This window comes from Armigeres subalbatus, chromosome 3 (genome assembly GCF_024139115.2).
Source record: "Armigeres subalbatus isolate Guangzhou_Male chromosome 3, GZ_Asu_2, whole genome shotgun sequence".
Classification (NCBI taxonomy): Eukaryota; Metazoa; Arthropoda; class Insecta; order Diptera; family Culicidae; genus Armigeres; species Armigeres subalbatus.
Window position 1 is genome coordinate 15,115,397 of NC_085141.1, and position 17,512 is coordinate 15,132,908.

Here is a 17,512-nt window from a genome sequence, read left to right on the forward strand (position 1 = left end):
AATTCATACTGCATCAATAATGATAAAGCCATGCCAAATAATAATAATATACATTGGGGTCGCTTGCCAAGAGAGTTTTTATTTTTTTTACGTTGTCTTTCCCCGCGATTTTGTGGAGGAAACGGGATGCGTAACACCACAAATATCGATTTCCTTGTCGATTTCTGCTGATGAAGTTTTTACCTTTATTTTGGGATTAGGCCGTTTTAATTCTCCGGGTAAAATTGATTTATTTTCATTAGTATTTACATGAAGTCATTCTTGGAAACTTAGAAGATGCATTTCCGATGGAATATTGCAAAATGTTTCAAAGTAAATCAATGTTGAAAAACAATGCATATACACCCGATTCTGTTTTTACACGAATTTTTTTTACACGGCCGTGTAAAAAAAATCCCATTCAAAATTTTTGCAAAGTTGTTCCATTTTGCATGATTCGTCGAGAAACCATAAAACTTTTTTTACACGGATTTTCAAATTTTGAACTGAAAACTTTTTTTACACGGAACGCATCCCCCGTGTAAAAAAGAATCGGGTGTACATATTTTATCTGTGATTAATGTGAATTTAACGCAATCATATGATCAAACTATTCTCTTTGAAATATAGACTTGCCCTATTTGCCTTATTTATTTTTATAATGAAATATCGAACAAAGAATACGCACAGTTATTCTCTCCGATCAACTATATTTTTATAGAACGCAATAGCGGGAAATAATCCCCGTTCGAAGCTCGAAAGTCATGCAGAAGCAGAACCGAAAAAGTGCAGTTAGAGTGCTACCCTGTGCATGGCGGCTCTTTGAGAGCCCCGAGCAGAAACTGCACTTACTCGTCTCTCTCGATCCGAACGTGCTCGCTCCTAACAGCGCGTGCTGCACGTTAAGAGTTTCGGGTCGCACCATATCCCTGGTTACCAACGTCCTCAGACGGAACAAGTTTGTCTCAAAAACATCCGCCATGGCTTTACTCGATCTCGAGAAGGCATTCGACAATGTATGACATGATGGCCTGGTGTACAAACTACAACGCTACAATCTTCCCAGCTACCTGGTAAAAATAATCAACAATTACCTGTCGGCAAGGACATTCCGGGTCTCAATCAGCGGAGCAAGTTCCAATGCGCACAACATCGTCGCAGGCGTTTCCCAGGGCAGTATCCTCGGGCCTCTGCTTTTCAATCCGGTCACCTCCGACATGCCAGAACCTCCAGAAGGCGGCATTCTGTCTCTGTTCGCAGATGACACCTCCATCGTCTACAACGGTAGAGTGATCAGAGCGCTTATGGCAAAACTCTAAAGAGGTCTGGATGCCCTGACAGAGTACTTCACCACCTGGAAGATCTGTATCAACGCGGCGAAGACCCAGGTCATCATTTTCCCCCATTCTGAATCCCTCAAACTTGTTCCGCCTGGAGACTGTAAAATCATCCTCAATGGCACGACTGTGGAATGGGCAAATGAGGCCGACTACCTTGGCTTGACCCTCGACAGCATGCTTATTTTCCGCCAACAGGTTGACAAAGCGGTGACGAAGTGTAATGTTCTGTTGAAACTACTGTACACTTTTATCAACCGTCGGTCGTCATTGTCCCTGAAAAATGGGCTTGCTGTCTACAAGCAAATCATCATGTCATCATCAAATCAATAATCAAATCATCAAATCATGATCGAATGTGGCATGCCGGTCTGGTCTTCCCAGGTCTGGGAGAGCTGCGCAAAAATTCATAATCTGAAACTCCAACGAGTTCAAAACAAGTTCCTGAGGATGATCATAAACACCCCTCCCAGGACACGAACTTCTGAGGTCCACCGTCTGGCCGGTATTAAAACTCTACACGAGCGCTTTGGTAAGTGTAAGGAAACGTTTAGGGTACGTTGCTTACAATAGGACCAGGCGACCATTAGGGTGCTTCTTCCAATTTAGGTTTTCAAATTATTATTGTGAATTGGTGTTAGATTATCAAATTTTCTAAATTAATCAATGCCTCTTTAAGGCTATTCTGATACATTAGATAAACTTTATAAATTATATTTAAATTCTAATTGAACCGAATCAAAGAAGACTTGAAATGTTTAAAAATAATGTAACCAACAAAAATCAAAAATAAACGAATTTAAGTAAAAAAAAGTCCTTGGTCTACATTGCAATCGGATACTGGCAAGCCGAGGTTCGGTTTTCTCGGCATAACAACGACTAGAACGAAGCATCGAACAACCAAACATCATGGCATTGAAAGCTGGCGGCGGAAAGGCAACGACAATGGCTGCAATAGCGGCTGCAACGGGCAGCGGCAGCAAGGCTCAGAAGGAAATCCTTTTAATTTACATTTACAAGATGTTGAAACCGGTCGATTTTGGCACTGGCGTCTCGTCTAAGGCGATGAGGATCATGAACAGCTTTGTAAACGGTAAGCGTATCGCGGCTGAGGACTCCCGTCTGGCGCACTACGACAAGCGCTCAACGATCACCAGCCGCGAGATTCAGACCGCACACCACCTCCGGCTGCCGAGCGAGTTAGCCAAGCACGACGTCTTATAGGGAACCAAAACCGCAAACAAGCACACCAGCTCCAAGTGGACGAGGATGCAGATCCACCCAAAACGGTCCTTCTTGGGGCCCCAGCCGCGCTCACAGAAGAGAGGAGCTCCCTAACTCGAACTATACACGCAGAAAATCAGAATTTTGAAAGAAAACTCCACTCCACGACTACTGACACCAACGTCAGCCACTCCAAGATTAACTGTTGAAACACGATAGACACCAAACATGCTAATAAAATTTTTGATGCGTCTTCCTCCGACGAGTCCTTTTACTGCTACCGACTCCAACGTCGTAGCCAAGCGGTTATGATTTACCATTTGAAGAAAATTTATCTCGGCTCTACCTTCTCTTGTATAAAATGTTGTTCATGAAAAGAGCCGATTTTCAATCAACAATGCACCATTCTAATCACTCACAGCAACCAAGCGTTAATCCAAACTTTGCAGAATACTGTATAAGGCTATCTGACGTAACCCTTAAAAGGCCGGGACAACAGTCACCTCCTTCAAAGTGCTCGTTCTCAGTAAATCGTTGACCAAATTTCATAACCTCGGACTTTTCTCAAAGGAGATTAGTAGCGCTTTCTTTTGACATAGGTGCCGTTAGACCCCTCCCCGCGTTCATGAGTATCGAAAATGTCTGTGTTTTTTTCCTTATTTTTTGCTATGATGGCCAAATTTCTTCAGTAATCAAGTGCAATAAAGTTCTGGCATCATGAAATAAAATAGATACATGAAATATATCAAGTAGAAGTGATTATGAATGTTTCCAAGTTATCTGACTACTGTAATTACCGATATTGAAAGCCAAATCCCTGATCTAAGATTTATGGTCATATTTCTTAAAATCTGATCACGAAATAAACCAGACAGGAGGGAAAAATATCACAAAAAACTGTAGACATATGTGTAATCAATTTTATGTATTGAAGATACTATTTTGAAACATTCCATCCAAAATATCCGTGAGTTCAGGTCTTGAATTCTATCATAGAAGCGAAAGGTAATGTGCACATAAAAATACTCAGAGTACACCCTACTCAGTTCAAAGATATCAAATAACTCATGGGAAATTTTTCTGCGTATCCCATAATGACATTCTAGAATGCGCGAAATGTTCTGAAGTTCATCTCGTAAGACCTACGCTACAACGGCACCGAAAATGTTTTCGGCAGCTATCAAAAACCTTCCCAACAGATCCTTGGATACTTGCCAAGAAATGTTATACCGATCTTTCTGCACTTCAGTACACTGCAGGTCATCCAAAACGTTCTTGAGTTCAGGTCGTCAAATCTACAATCAAGTAGAAGCGCAATTCTTGTTTCAAATCAAGCTCAGGTCATCCTGCCCAGTTCAAAGAAATCAAATGAGTTATGGGAAATTTTGCTGCGTGCCCCAGAATGTCATTCTAGAATGCGCCAAATGTTTTGAAGTTCTGCTCGTAAGTCCTACGCAACAACGGCCTCGAAAATGTTTTAGGCAGCTATCAAAAACCTTCCCAACAGATCCTTGGATTCCTGCCAAGAAACATTATACCGATCTTTCTGCATTTCAATAAAATCAAAGCCATCCAAAACGTTCTTGAGTTCAGGTCGTCAGATCTACATTCAAGTAGAAGCCCAATGGTTGTTTCAAATCAAGCTCGTCCGGCACAGTTCAATGAAATCAAATGACTTATTGAAATATTTTCTGCGTGACCCAGAATGACATTCTAGAATGCGCGAAATGTTCTGAAGTTCAGCTCGTAAGATCTACGCTACAACGGCCTCCAAAATGTTTTCGGCAGCTATCAAAACCTTTCCCAACAGATCCTTGGATACCTGCCATAAAACGTTATACCGATCTTTTTGCATTTCAATATACTGGAGGCCATCCAAAACGTTCTTGAGTTCAGGTCGTCAGATCTACAATCATGTAGAAGCGCAATGGTTGTTTCAAATCAAGCTCAGGTCATCCTGCACAGTTCAAAGAAATCAAATGACTTATTGGAAATGTTTCTGCGTGCTCCATAACGACCTGAACTCAAGAACGTTTTGGATGACCTTGAGTGTATTGAAATGCAGAAAGATCGGTATAACATTTCTTGGCAGGTATCCAAAGATCTGTTGGGAATGGTTTTGATCAGGCATTGCAATATCATCTGAGCACAGGATGTCATCTTTGCTTGTGCAAAGATATTATCCCTAATCAAAGAGCACTCTGAAAAGATATTGTCATTTGGGCATTTGATGATGATCCTGATAGACAGTGCGGTTCGGGGTTTGTTCACGTTGCGAGGGCGTTGCTACAACAAAAACAGTGAAAAAACTTTTCTCCATGGCGAACATTGCACTTTGTTTACTGAGCAGATAGATAACTAAGATCGATATCCCAGCATATCATCAGTATCTAGGTTCAGAAAATCGAATGATGGTATAAATTGCAATGCCTGTTTTGATACGCAGCAGAATGGTACGCAGGAGAATTTCTAATAATTCATTTGATTACTTTGAACTGAGCAGGACGACCTGAGATGCATTTGAAACAAGCATTGCGCTTTTATTTGATTGTAGATCTGACGACCTGAACTCAAGAACGTTTTATATGGTCTTCAGTGTATTGAAATGCAGAAATATCAGTATAACATTTCTTGGCAGGTATCCAAGGATCTGTTGCGAAGGGTTTTGACATCTGTGGAAAACAATTTGGAGGCCGTTGTTGCGTAGGAATAACGAGCCGAACTTCAGAACATTTCGCTCATTCTAGAATGTAATTATGGAGCAGGTAGACACATTTTAAGTCATTTGGTTTCTTCAAACTGAGCAAGACGACCTGAGCTTGATTTGAAACAACCATTGCGCTTCTACTTGATTGTAGATCTGACGACCTGAACTCAAGAACGTTTTGGATGGCCTCCAGTATATTGAAATGCAGAAAGATCGGTATAACGTTTCTTGGCAGGTATCCAAAGATCTGTTGGGAAAGGTTTTGATAGCTGCCGAAAACATTTTCGAGGCCGTTGTAACGTAGGTCTAACGACCTGAACTCAAGAACGTTTTAGATGGTTTTGAGTGTATTGAAATGCAGAAAGATCTGTATAACATTTCTTGGCAGGTATCCAAGGATCTGTTGAGAAGGTTTTTGATAGATGCCTAAAACATTTTCGAAGCCCTTGTAGCGTAGGTCTTACGAGCTGGACTTCAGAACATTTCGCGCATTCTAGAATGTCATTCTGAGGCACGCAGAAAATATTTCAATAGGTCATTTGATTTCTTTGAACTGTGCCGGATGACTTGAGCTTGATTTGAAACAACCATTGCGCTTCTACTTGAAATCAGTATAACTTGAAGATCAGTATAACGTTTCTTGGCAGGTATCCAAGGATTTGTTGGGAAGGTTTTTGATAGCTGCCTAAAACATTTCGAGGCCGTTGTAGCGTAGGTCTTACGAGCTGGACTTCAGAACATTTCGCGCATTCTAGAATGTCATTATGAGGCACGCAGCGAAATTTCCAATAATTCATTTGATTTTTTTGAACTGTGCCGGATGACTTAGGCTTGATTTGAAACAACCATTTCGCTTCTACATGATTATAGATCTGACGACCTGAACTCAAGAACGTTTTGGATGACCTGCTGTGTACTGAAGTGCTAAAAGATCGGTATAACATTTCTTGGTAGGAGCTGTTGGGAAAGGTTTCGATATCTGCCTAAAACATTTCCGAGGCCGTTGTTGCGTAGGTCTTGCGAGCCGAACTTCAGAACATTTCGCGCATTATAGGATGGCATTCTGGGGCACGCAGCAGAATTTCCCATAACTCATTTGATTTCTTTGAACTGGATAGGATGACCTGAGCTTGATTTGAAACAAGCATTGCACTTCTACTTGATTGTAGATCTGACGACCTGAACTGAAGAACGTTTTGGATGACCTGCAGTGTACTGAAGTGCAGAAAGATCGGTATAACGTTTCTTGGCAGGTATCCAATGATCTGTTGGGAAAAGTTTTGATAACTGCCGAAAACATTTTCGAGGTAATTGTAGCGTAAGTCTTACGAGCTGAAATTCAGAACATTTCGCGCATTCTAGAATGTCATTCTGAGGCACGCAGAAAATATTTCAATAAGTCATTTGATTTCTTTGAACTGTGCCGGATGATTTGAACTTGATTTGAAACAACCATTGCGCTTCTACTTGAATGTAGATCTGATAACCTGAACTCAAGAACGTTTTGGATGACTGCAGTGTAGTGAAATGCAGAAAGATCGGTATAACGTTTCTTGGCAGGTATCCAAATATCTGTTGGGAAAGGTTTTGATAGCTGCTGAAAACATTTTCGAGGCTGTTGTAATGTAGGTCTAACGACCTGAACTCAAGAACGTTTTAGATGGCTTTGAGTGTATTGAAATGCAGAAAGATCGGTATAACGTTTCTTGGCAGGTATCCAAGGATCTGTTGGGAAGGTTTTTGATAGCTGCCTAAAACATTTTCGTGGCCGTTGTAGCGTAGGTCTTACGCGGTCTAGGTCTTAGTAGGTCTTGGCAGGTATCCAAGGAGCTGTTGGGAAGGTTTTGATAGCTGCCGAAAACATTTTCTAGGCCGTTGTTGCGTAGGACTTACGAGCAGAACTTCAAAACATTTGGCGCATTCTAGAATGACATTCTGGGGCACGCAGCAAAATTTCCCATAACTCATTTGATTTCTTTGAACTGGGCAGGATGACCTGAGCTTGATTTGAAACAAGAATTGCCCTTCTACTTGATTGTAGATTTGACGACCTGAACTCAAGAACGTTTTGGATGACCTGCAGTGTACTGAAGTGCAGAAAGATCGGTATAACATTTCTTGGCAAGTATCCAAGGATCTGTTGGGAAGGGTTTTGACAGCTGCCGAAAACATTTTTGAGGCCGTTGTCTTACGAGCTGAACTTCAGAACATTTCGCACATTCTAGAATGTCACTATGGGACACGCAGAAAAATTTCCCATGAGTTATTTGATATCTTTGAACTGAGTAGGATGTACTCTGAGTATTTTTATGTGCACATTACCTTTCGCTTCTAAATAGTAGAATTCAAGACCTGAACTCACGGATATTTTGGATGAACTGGAATGTTCCAAAATAGTACCTTCAATACATAAAATTGATTACACATATGTCTACAGTTTTTGTGATCTTTTTTCCTCCTGTCTGGTTTATTTCGTGATCAGATTTAAAGAAATATGAGCATAAATCTTAGATCAGGGATATGGCTGTCAATATCGGTAATTACAGTAATCAGGAAACTTGGAAACGTTCAAAATCACTTCTACTTGATATATTTCATGTATCTACTTTATTTTATGGCGCCAGAACTTTATTGCACTTGATTACTGAAGAAATTTGGCCATCATATCGAAAAATAAGGAAAAAACACAGACATTTTCAATACTCAAGAACGCGGGGAGGGATCTAGCGGGGCGGCACCTATGTCAAAAGAAAGCGCTACTAATCCCCTTTGAGAAAAGCCCGGGGTCATGAAATTTGGTCAACTAATTTCTTTTCAAAATTCATCTTTCTAATCATTAACAGCAACCAAACGGTGATCCAAAATATTGCATTGAAATTTCTCTAGAGTGCTGCTCCGGTTGGCGACGGCGTCTCGATGATCGATGGGACTGCTGCTGCTGCTGATGATGATGATGATGATGGTCCCGCCACATACCCCTACAAAGGTTTGAGCTGGACGTGTTATCTTTAAGATAATTAAATAAGATCAATGTAATCGGTTTTGCAAACAAACGATTCGATTGTATATACAGATATAAAATCAAAAAAAAATTCCATACTGTACAGCAAAAATAAATTGGTAAAATGAACTAGAGAACTACACTTAGAATTTTCGTAATCAACAGTAGTGATACATGGAGCCCTTCAAAAGCTACCGGCATCATCTGATTTTAATTCAAGTAGTGCGCTTGTGATGTATGTGTTTGCGATGCACATACGCGATTGGTTACCCCAGTAGCATTTTGATTTTATAATGATTTAAGGCACTCTTGTAGATGTAATGCTCTTCAAGAGCGTTATAAAACTAAAAATGTTATTTAGGTAGCTTACGGTCAGTCAAGTAGTAAACAGTGCTCGGCGAGATTTACTTTTTTAAAAAGTATGTTGTCTTCAATCCATTGATTTTAATAGTTGGGCAAAATCTTAAAGAGTTCGTCGATCGGTTGTGTGGTGAGCTAGAAGGACTTGTTTGAGCATCACCACATGTCTGTCTGCCTAAATAGTTTATTTCCATGTTTCTTTTCGAGGATGTAATACATTTTTATTACATCTTAAGCATTGTCGCGCCAACGGCAGGCAGTTGGTCCTTCGTGTGAAGAAACATGGAAATGAGAAAGCAAAGAGAACGATTGCTACCTACTTGAGAGTTTGATTGATTCCTGCAGAAGGAAGATTTGTCTACGGCAGGTCTCACCATCAACGTCAATAAGATCAAATAGTTGGATGTCAACACGAACAACTCCTCCAACTTTACAATGGCTTGGCAATCAGTGGAGGAGCTCTAAAGCCAGTTACCGTCAGACGGTGGAGCCAAGATTGAAATAGCAGCACGGATCAAGATGGCAAGGGCTGCTTTTGCGAGTTCACTATAAAGCGAGTCTTTCGTGACCAAACGCTCGATCCTATTTCCACCTCCATAGATAAGAAAATCCCCGTTCCCTATCAACATACGATCATAGTTACCACCGGGGTTGGTTACCCGATCTTCTCTAAGGTTGCTCGTACCCCGGTCGGTACCACAAGGAGGTAGGGATAGGAGTTACTGGGTAAGAGGCTAAGGACCGCGATATGGGGTCTACTTTATTCCTTCAGGTACGCAAACTGCCGCTAACCGCAAGTCAGACTTATCTGTATATGGGTGCCATACACAGATAAATCTGACTTGCGGTTAGCGGCAGCAAAGTACCAATAATCGTATGCGTTACTCAGCATTTATCATGCCCAATCATTAATATAGGAGCATAATGGAACAAATACCTCAGATGATATTGTACAAAGAGTGGCGCATTACACATATTTCATGGATCATCGTGTTGAAACTTTACCTCCTCCAGTGTCAATTCCAGCTTTTATTTTATTGAGGCTTAAAATGTTATGCTAAATTGAATTGAAATAATGAACCAAGGTAACGGTACCAATAGTGGAGGTATTAGTAGATCCACAAAAGAATATATTTTTCAAAAATCGATAATTATGGGAAATTTACAGCTTTAATATCTAAGCCAATAGATAAACTAATAAATTTGCTAACAAAAATTAGATTAATGTCATTTAACATCAACAACTGACAAATATGGCTTGCACCACTAATGGGTACATTGTTCCGTTAGAGGCTGGTGCGATAGGTGCAAAGGTGTCAATTTTAATAAGGAAAATCATTGTTTTCAATAGTTTTTCAAGCGAAATCTTGCGATAAGTGGCATTCAACAGAATATTTAAAGCACGACGCATCAACTGAAACCATCGTAAAGTGTATAATCTCATTAAAACCCCACTACCTCCACTATTGGTGCTACCTCCACTAAGGGTACGTTACCCTAAACGTTGTACAGGTTGAACTTCTCCATGTGAACTTAGTTGAATAGTGCCTAAAATAGGATAGTAAAAGTGTATTTTCATTGGCCCAATTGTATCCAGTCTTTTTCCACAAGCTTTTTTCCATAATGTAATTTGATTGACAAGCTGTCGACACTTTTATTTTTCTCGATTACTAAAGCAGGAAGTAGCTCGTGAATCAGTTTCGAATGCGGTGGACTCAAAGAGGGTGTTGTGTTGCAAGTAAACACTCACGCCGATTACAATCAAATGATTACCGCCTCTACGCTGAACTTAATATAGAAGCATGAATGAATCACAAAATTGTGCATACAATAATAAACACAACGTGTGTCAGTATGACGGCAACTATTTATTTTAGAACATTTTGTATAATTTGGTACGGTAAGAATATGGAAATTGATCTTTTGGGTAATACTTGAAGAGTTCATGAAAAAAATGTCAACTTTCGTGATCATTTTCCAAGGCTCTCATAGATGTGGAAAAATTATCCGCAGTACAAGTAGCAAGTGCTATCAAAACATTCATCGCCACTATCCACCACGTGTCGCCCGAATTTCCAAAAATATCAAAGTAGCTTTTTTTCTGGTGGTATGTTTTTTCATAGGCGACTATCTGGCGCTCATTTTCTGTTGCGGTTAAAAATAAGAGGAGTAGATTTTTTCATGAGCGGTACAGTACTTAGGTCCTTTTGAAAAGTTAAGCTCGAATACGAGTCATGTAACAGTAACAGCAAACTCGGAGAGATACCAATTATTCGACCTAGCTGCTGTCTACCAGACAGAAAACTTTTTTCTATAAACCCACACTGTAGTTTGGGTGGCGTTTGTCCACAAAATCGATACTGTGGCTACTTGCTCAGTGAATAGTAATATTTATGAAACTATCACATGTAGAATGACGCATATCAAATTGCTCAATGGTACTTGAAACTTGACAGAAGTGTTCCATTGAACCACCAGGTATGCCGATGATAGTTTAGAGGTTGCACTAGTTATAACTTGAACATATGCAGTCGGACTCATCAGTTGATTACGAACCATTGTTAGAGTCGTTTGGCCGGTTGAATAATTCGTTTTCATAATGTTGCAAATTAAGTTCGGAACCTTGGTGCTGCTGTCGGTGGCTTTTGGAGCTGGTGAGATTTCAAGCTATTGCCAATTTTCAAATCGTTACTGAGTAATATTTTTTTTCACAATCAACAGCATCGGCACTGGTTTGCCACGAGTGCACCAGTGTTGCCGGCTGTCGTGGTGCGGATAAGAACAAAACAGTCACGTGTAGTCAGGCGAACTCAGAAGCTACGGCGGTCCTGCTGAGGCCATATTTCAAGGATCTAAACGCCACGCTGGAATACAATGGAACCTACCAGTGTACCAACATCACCTTCATTCCAACCGGTAAATTTTTGGAGCTTTTATGCATAGTGTAGTTGAGTTCACAGAAACTGATGTGTTTTCAGGTGCGACCGATTTAAGTGCCATCATAAAGGGCTGTCTGTACAAAACGAAGACAGGCCTTTGCGGAGTGGAGAAAACTCAACTAAGCGGCAATATGACGTGCATATCCTGCAACAGTGACAAATGCAATGGTGCTGGAAGACTTGCTTTGAGCATGCTGCTGTTGATCAGTACGTGGATAGCCAGATCGATTGTAACCAAAGTTTAAAATAAACAATGTGAGATTATCTTTTTTTGTTTTTCAAGAAATTGAAAAATAAAATGTCCAGTAACAATTACAATACTTAGCGAAGAAAATATGTCTTGAAGAATACATAAAATTGGCTTCGGGTTGGAAATTAACTCGATTTTCCTGGGAAAAGACCATCATCGTTTTAGAGCCATGATATGCAAATATTAAATTTTGCTAAGAAACCACACAATTTATAACTGTGAAAGTGCCTATTTATAAATTTATTAGTATCTTCGATTACAAAGAAGTTCCAATGGAGGTCTATTTAAGACTTTTTTCATATCGAATAATGGAGTTTTGGTTTTAAAAAATTCTCCGAAGTGCAATATCTAATCTATGGAATAATGTGGCTTTTTCAACTGAAAATTTATGGTATCTTGCTCCCAGAAAGCAATTACTTTAGGTACCTATCGCTTTACTAAACCACGAGAAGGAAAGCGATTGTTTGACTTTGGCTTTCAGAGATTGAGGCTGTTTGTTGGTCAAGACTTTAAGTACCACAAACGTGACTGAAGCAAACTTTCACGTCTTAGAGCATTGCTGACTGCCCTAATTGCATTAAGTACCTTCTCGTTAGAACACCGCGCTAGTGTAACTGGAATTACACACACCTCCCATGAAACTGATTTTGAACCGGTCACAACTCCCCAACTGGCTATTCTTTCTCAAAGCCCTTATCTTAATATATGCACTGAGCGTAAAATACAATTCCACCACGGAGCTGAACGTGTAATGAAATTATAGAATTCATTTTTCTTCGCCACAAAGCAGATGGAAACTCAACCGGAACAAAATAAAAAGCCACATACAGAAGACCTGCCATCACGCATCCGAGATTTGAAATCCACCGGGAAGCCAAACAAAAATATGCGACTCTCGAAAAAAAAAAGAAAATAATTATATAAAACATTACCGCGCTTGCTGTTGTAGTGAATGTGACTCTCTTTCCCCGTTTTCTTCCACTTTGTTAAATGAATCCCGGAAGCTTCGGGTTGTGAGATTTGGATACACATTCGAGACACCACAAACCTGCCTTCCATAACTCCAAACGGGTTATTTTCTTTTCTCGGCCACCCCGGTCGTCACGACCTGATAGCAGTATGAGCCTTTGTCGAAAAAAAAACATGGAATCGCAAATTGTCATTGCTTGGGAGGAGCTTCCAATCTTTTGTAATTTTTATTCAAGGCACTCGCTAAACATGTTTGGAAGGATTTACACACAGAAAAAGCGTATTTTTTTTAGAATTTCTCGAATGTCCACACCAAGCAATAGAACGATTAAACCTCGTACAGTTTACCCACGGCGGAGCCCTATAGACTAAATCCGCTACAGCCGGAGCCGTCAACTGGAAGATGCACACAGCTAGAGGGATGTGGGGCTGAGAATTTAGGTTGGTAAAATGGGATGAGTTCTTGTTAAGTAAGCGGACTCAGTTTGTTAGAAGAACGGTCGTCTTATTCAGCATGCATCCACTTCAAGATTATGGTACTGAGTGATGATAATGATAAATTTATGTTTATTCAGAAATCCTTTTTTTTTCGATAGATATTTTAGAAGATTCAAAGATTTTTCAGTAGAAATTTCGAATGATCCGAGGAAATTACGAAGAAATTACCGAGGATATTTTGACGAATATGCCGAGAAAATCCCGAAGAGTTTGCCGAAGTAGTTTTTGACTCCTAGTAGAAATAAATTCCGAAGAATTTTTCGAAAATTTTGAAGAGGAAATTCGGAACATTTTTTTACAGGTGCTTTCGAAGATTTTTCGACGACGTTTTTATTAATTTTCCGAAAAAATAGGAAGAACTTCTTGAAGAAATTCCAAACATTTTCCGTAGGAAATTCCGAAGAATTTGTCGAGGAAATTCTCAATATTTTGCCAAAGAAAATTCGAAGAATTTGCCGAGGAAATTTTGTTGTATTTGTCGAGAAAAACTTGAATTATTTTCGTAGAAAATATCTAAGAACTATTAGAGGAAACTTCGAAGAATTTGCAGAGGATATTCTGAAAAAAATGTCTAGAAACTTAAAAAGAATTTCTCAACAGAATTGCGAAGAATTTTCCGAGGAAACTCATATTCCGAACACTGGCGTTTAAGCGCCCTCAAACTAACATTTTCATCGGTTTTCCCCACTCAGAATCAAGATTATAAACGAATTCAAGATTCTATGGAAAGAATTACACGAATAAAGCCAAAACGGCCATATAAAAGCGAGTGTTCGGAATATGAGTCATGTTCGGAATTTGAGTCAAAACGGTATCCTTCAAATTCCGAACAATTTCCCCAGGAAAATTGCGATAAAGTAGAATTGTACGAACTCAAAATAATACTATGGTTAAAATATTCTAAAAATAAACTTAAATCATTAGCTTACTGTAATGTTTATGTACAAACAAGTGTACAAACAAAATAACTTGTAATCTCTGAAATTAAATTCAAAATTTGTATGACACCATCCGCGGGTCCTCAAGACCGGAGTTCATTTTTTTTGGTTTCTTGAGGTGCCCCCACCCGACCCTACTACCGTCGTGCGGGGCTTCTTTTAATTCCGGGGGCTACTTTGGATTTTTGATTTTTTGAAAAAAATAAACGGAAAAAATACCATATTTGCAACAGAAAGTTGCCATCCAACTATCAACAAGACACCCGATTGGTGATAATGACAATTTTGTATTAATTTTCGTTATAATTCTTGTTTTAAAATGTCCAAAGTAGCCCCTGATTTGTCAAAAGAAGCCCCGCACGACGGTACTCCTTTCTGATGCAATGCTTTGACTGTTGGTCTTTTGGTCACACCAAAGCCCGCTGTAAGGCCACCAATTGCATCTGTGGGAATTGCTCGGGTACCCACCCGATCACCAAGGTGCGATCTCCCAAAATTTTGTAGTAAGCGTAACAGCAATCTGCACGGCATCTCTAGCCGGGCCTGTCCTTGCTACAGGGCTGAGAATCAAAATCGGAGTCCAAAGTCCAAAGGATCAAGAACTACCTTCTCAAAAGGCAACGAGACAGTAAAGCTGTTTCTCCCCGGAGCCACGATTCACCCCAAACCGATTCTTCTTTCTAGCGTTGAACTGTCTAAGTCATTGTCTAGCATTTATTCATCTGTCGCTGCCACTAGCGGAAAATCTCCCACCATCTTCCCCGTTACCCAGACCTCTCAGAATGAAAACGCCAACACGTCCAAGATCTCCCCAAGCCAGGACGTCTTCTATTCCTCGCAACCGAAGACATTTAACAGAAAGCTTATCATCGCTGAAACTACCACCTCCAATGTCAGCGTTGGCTCTAGAGCTTCCAACACTCCGAAACAAAGTTTTACGAATACTTCACCAGACACTACAGGTCCCAGAAATACCCCAAAAACCCATGGTCAACAAGAAGTCCTTCCGCTAAATACTAAGCACGTTTTCAATACATACGCAAGCACCTACCACCCTGCTGCCTCCAACGTGCCAAAAACAAGAAATCGGGGTACCTTAGAACCGGACGCCATACCCCAACCGGAACCTTTGTATCGACCCTGGCGTTTGAGGATGTCAGGACGAACAAAACATCCACGGTGCCCTGGGTAGTCGGGACGCCGATAGACCGGACGTCATGACCCCACGGGAACGACCGAGTCGACGCCGGCACCCAGTGCAAGAAGACTCGCCAAACTAGTCAAGAACCTGTCCAGCAATCTAGCAAGCGCAAGGTTTCAATACGCTGTTTCTCCGGAGATCTCCGTGGGAAGCAAGCGACTCCTGTCAGGTGTTATCGGACGACGTGTGCCGCAAGCCACCGATTAGCAGCAAGCAGATCAACCAAGTCCATCGAGAAGTTAGTACGGATGCTATGAGTATGTGCTGCTTAAGGCACCCTGGGACCTCTATTCCTGGAAATAAGTCCATTCGGACAACCCAGGTTTTAAGTCCGAGCAGATCCAGCGTCCTAGGCTCCTCGGGTACTCCAATCCAAGTGATAAGTCCTACCACTGCCAGCATGTCACTATATCCAATACAGCTCCTTACGTCAGGCCTGTCTACGGGTCTAAAGATCACCCAGGCTTGACCCGAGGATATCAACTTCAACTCTCAAAGTGCACTCTTCCCTTCTGATCTGATCTGTGTTAACTGATACAACGTCATCATCGCCTTTACCTGTGTTGGGTACATATCTAGGAAACACTTCTCTTCCGACCCCTACGCACAACTTCCTCATCCGCCGGTCCTTCTGGGTCTTTATTGGCAATTCCGCATCCAGAACATTTCCAGAGAAGACTGGGGACCCGCAGGGGTCTTTTCTGGCAGTAACCCTGTTTCTAGTTGTCATGAATGGGGTCTTCAAGTGGCTCCCCAAGAACATCTACATCTTCTCCAAGAACATCTGCATCTTCGTCTACGCGGACTACATCCTGCTTGTTATAGGTGGAGACACTCCGGCGCGTATACGTATCCGAATCCAAGGAGCGGTTAGTGCAGTTCATCGGTGGGCCTCGTCGGTCGGCTTCGCCATTTCGGCCGGAAAAATCGTCCGCGGGCATGTGTGCAATGGACGGCATGGTATCTCCAGCCGTAGTCTCAAGATTAACGGGCAGCCGATTCCCAAACCTGAAACTCGTCAAGGTCCTCGGAGTCTCTATCTTCGTCCCTCATTTCCAAGCTGTCAAAGTCGGCTGCCAATAAAGGATCAAACTTGTTAAAACTTTATCAAGACCGCATAGGACGAACAACAGGGCCTCTCGGTATCGTATTGGTCAAGCGCTGATTGACAGCAAACTGATGTATGGACTGGAACACGTTGTGAGCTCGTCAACATACTATCCCCGTCTTCAGCCAATACCTACGCATAGCTTCCGGTTTTCTTCTTTCCACATCCGCTGAGGCTGCCTGCGCCGAAGCAGTCTCCTCCCATTTCGCCATCGTGTGCAAGCGGCTATTTGCCTAAAAGCCGCCGTATACGTTTCCGCCACATCTGGAAATCATAGGAACTCTCTCCTTGTTCAAGGAGACCGGATCATGCACACGATGGCAGGCGTCAGTCTCCCCCGGTGGTAGGGTCCACTGGCATGGAGCAAGGAACTGGCACTCCTTCACAGCCAACATAAACAACTCCATTGCGAGGCGCTTTAAAAGAGGAGACAACACGGAAGCTCTTCGAAGATCGGTCACCGAGTTGCTAAACACCGAGTTTAAGGGGATACGGGAAGCATGAACAATCATCAAATAGTCATCATTTTCATCATTGAATGCTTAATTTTGTTCTACAACAAATATGATTTTGAAAAAGTATCAGCGGCGCGTGCGTACTCACAATCTACATGCTGATACATTCATAGTTACATCAGATCAAACAACTGAAAACAGAAATACGCCGCTCCAAAGTTACGAGGTGATAATGCAAAAAAGAGACAAAAGATAGGAAAAATAACACGGTGTGTAGTGCTTCCCCGAGTCACCTTAAGGACCATGAGCATCGATACACTGACGGTTCCCTTTCGAGAGAAGTGGTCGGCTTAGGCGTTACTGGGAGTAACCTAACGGTCTCGGACAGCCTTCCTGCACAATGCAGCGTCTTCTCGGCGAAAACTGCAGCTCTGTTGTTTACCGCTTCTACCCTCTCCGACAAACCAGTCCTAGTTCTGATTCCGCCAGTGCCACCGCTGCGCTACAAAGTGACCACCCGAAACACCTATGATCCAGGTCATCCTC

General features: G+C 41.4%; 2 protein-coding genes across 2 annotated transcripts; both read left to right on the forward strand.

Annotated features, from left to right (window-relative positions):
- Positions 1-2,225: 2,225 nt before the first annotated feature.
- Positions 2,226-2,540, forward strand: LOC134221490 (histone H2B-like). The gene has a single exon (XM_062700684.1). It carries the CDS (start codon positions 2,226-2,228, stop codon positions 2,538-2,540), a length of 315 nt encoding a protein of 104 aa, XP_062556668.1.
- An 8,562-nt stretch (positions 2,541-11,102) lies between these two features.
- On the forward strand, positions 11,103-11,865 carry LOC134228093 (uncharacterized). Its single transcript, XM_062709872.1, has 3 exons — positions 11,103-11,262; positions 11,330-11,524; positions 11,587-11,865. The coding sequence occupies exons 1-3, from the start codon at positions 11,208-11,210 to the stop codon at positions 11,790-11,792; spliced, it is 456 nt and encodes a 151-aa protein (XP_062565856.1). The 5' UTR covers positions 11,103-11,207; the 3' UTR covers positions 11,793-11,865.
- Positions 11,866-17,512: the final 5,647 nt, after the last annotated feature.

Bases quoted from the DNA above. Each gene is read 5' to 3' on its own strand.
- LOC134221490 (XM_062700684.1), top strand. From the start codon at position 2,226: ATGGCATTGAAAGCTGGCGGCGGAAAGGCAACGACAATGGCTGCAATA.
- LOC134228093 (XM_062709872.1), top strand. From the start codon at position 11,208: ATGTTGCAAATTAAGTTCGGAACCTTGGTGCTGCTGTCGGTGGCTTTT. The intron at 11,263-11,329 runs GTGAGATTTCAA...CACAATCAACAG, and splicing joins GTCGGTGGCTTTTGGAGCTG to CATCGGCACTGGTTTGCCAC. The intron at 11,525-11,586 runs GTAAATTTTTGG...ATGTGTTTTCAG, and splicing joins CATCACCTTCATTCCAACCG to GTGCGACCGATTTAAGTGCC.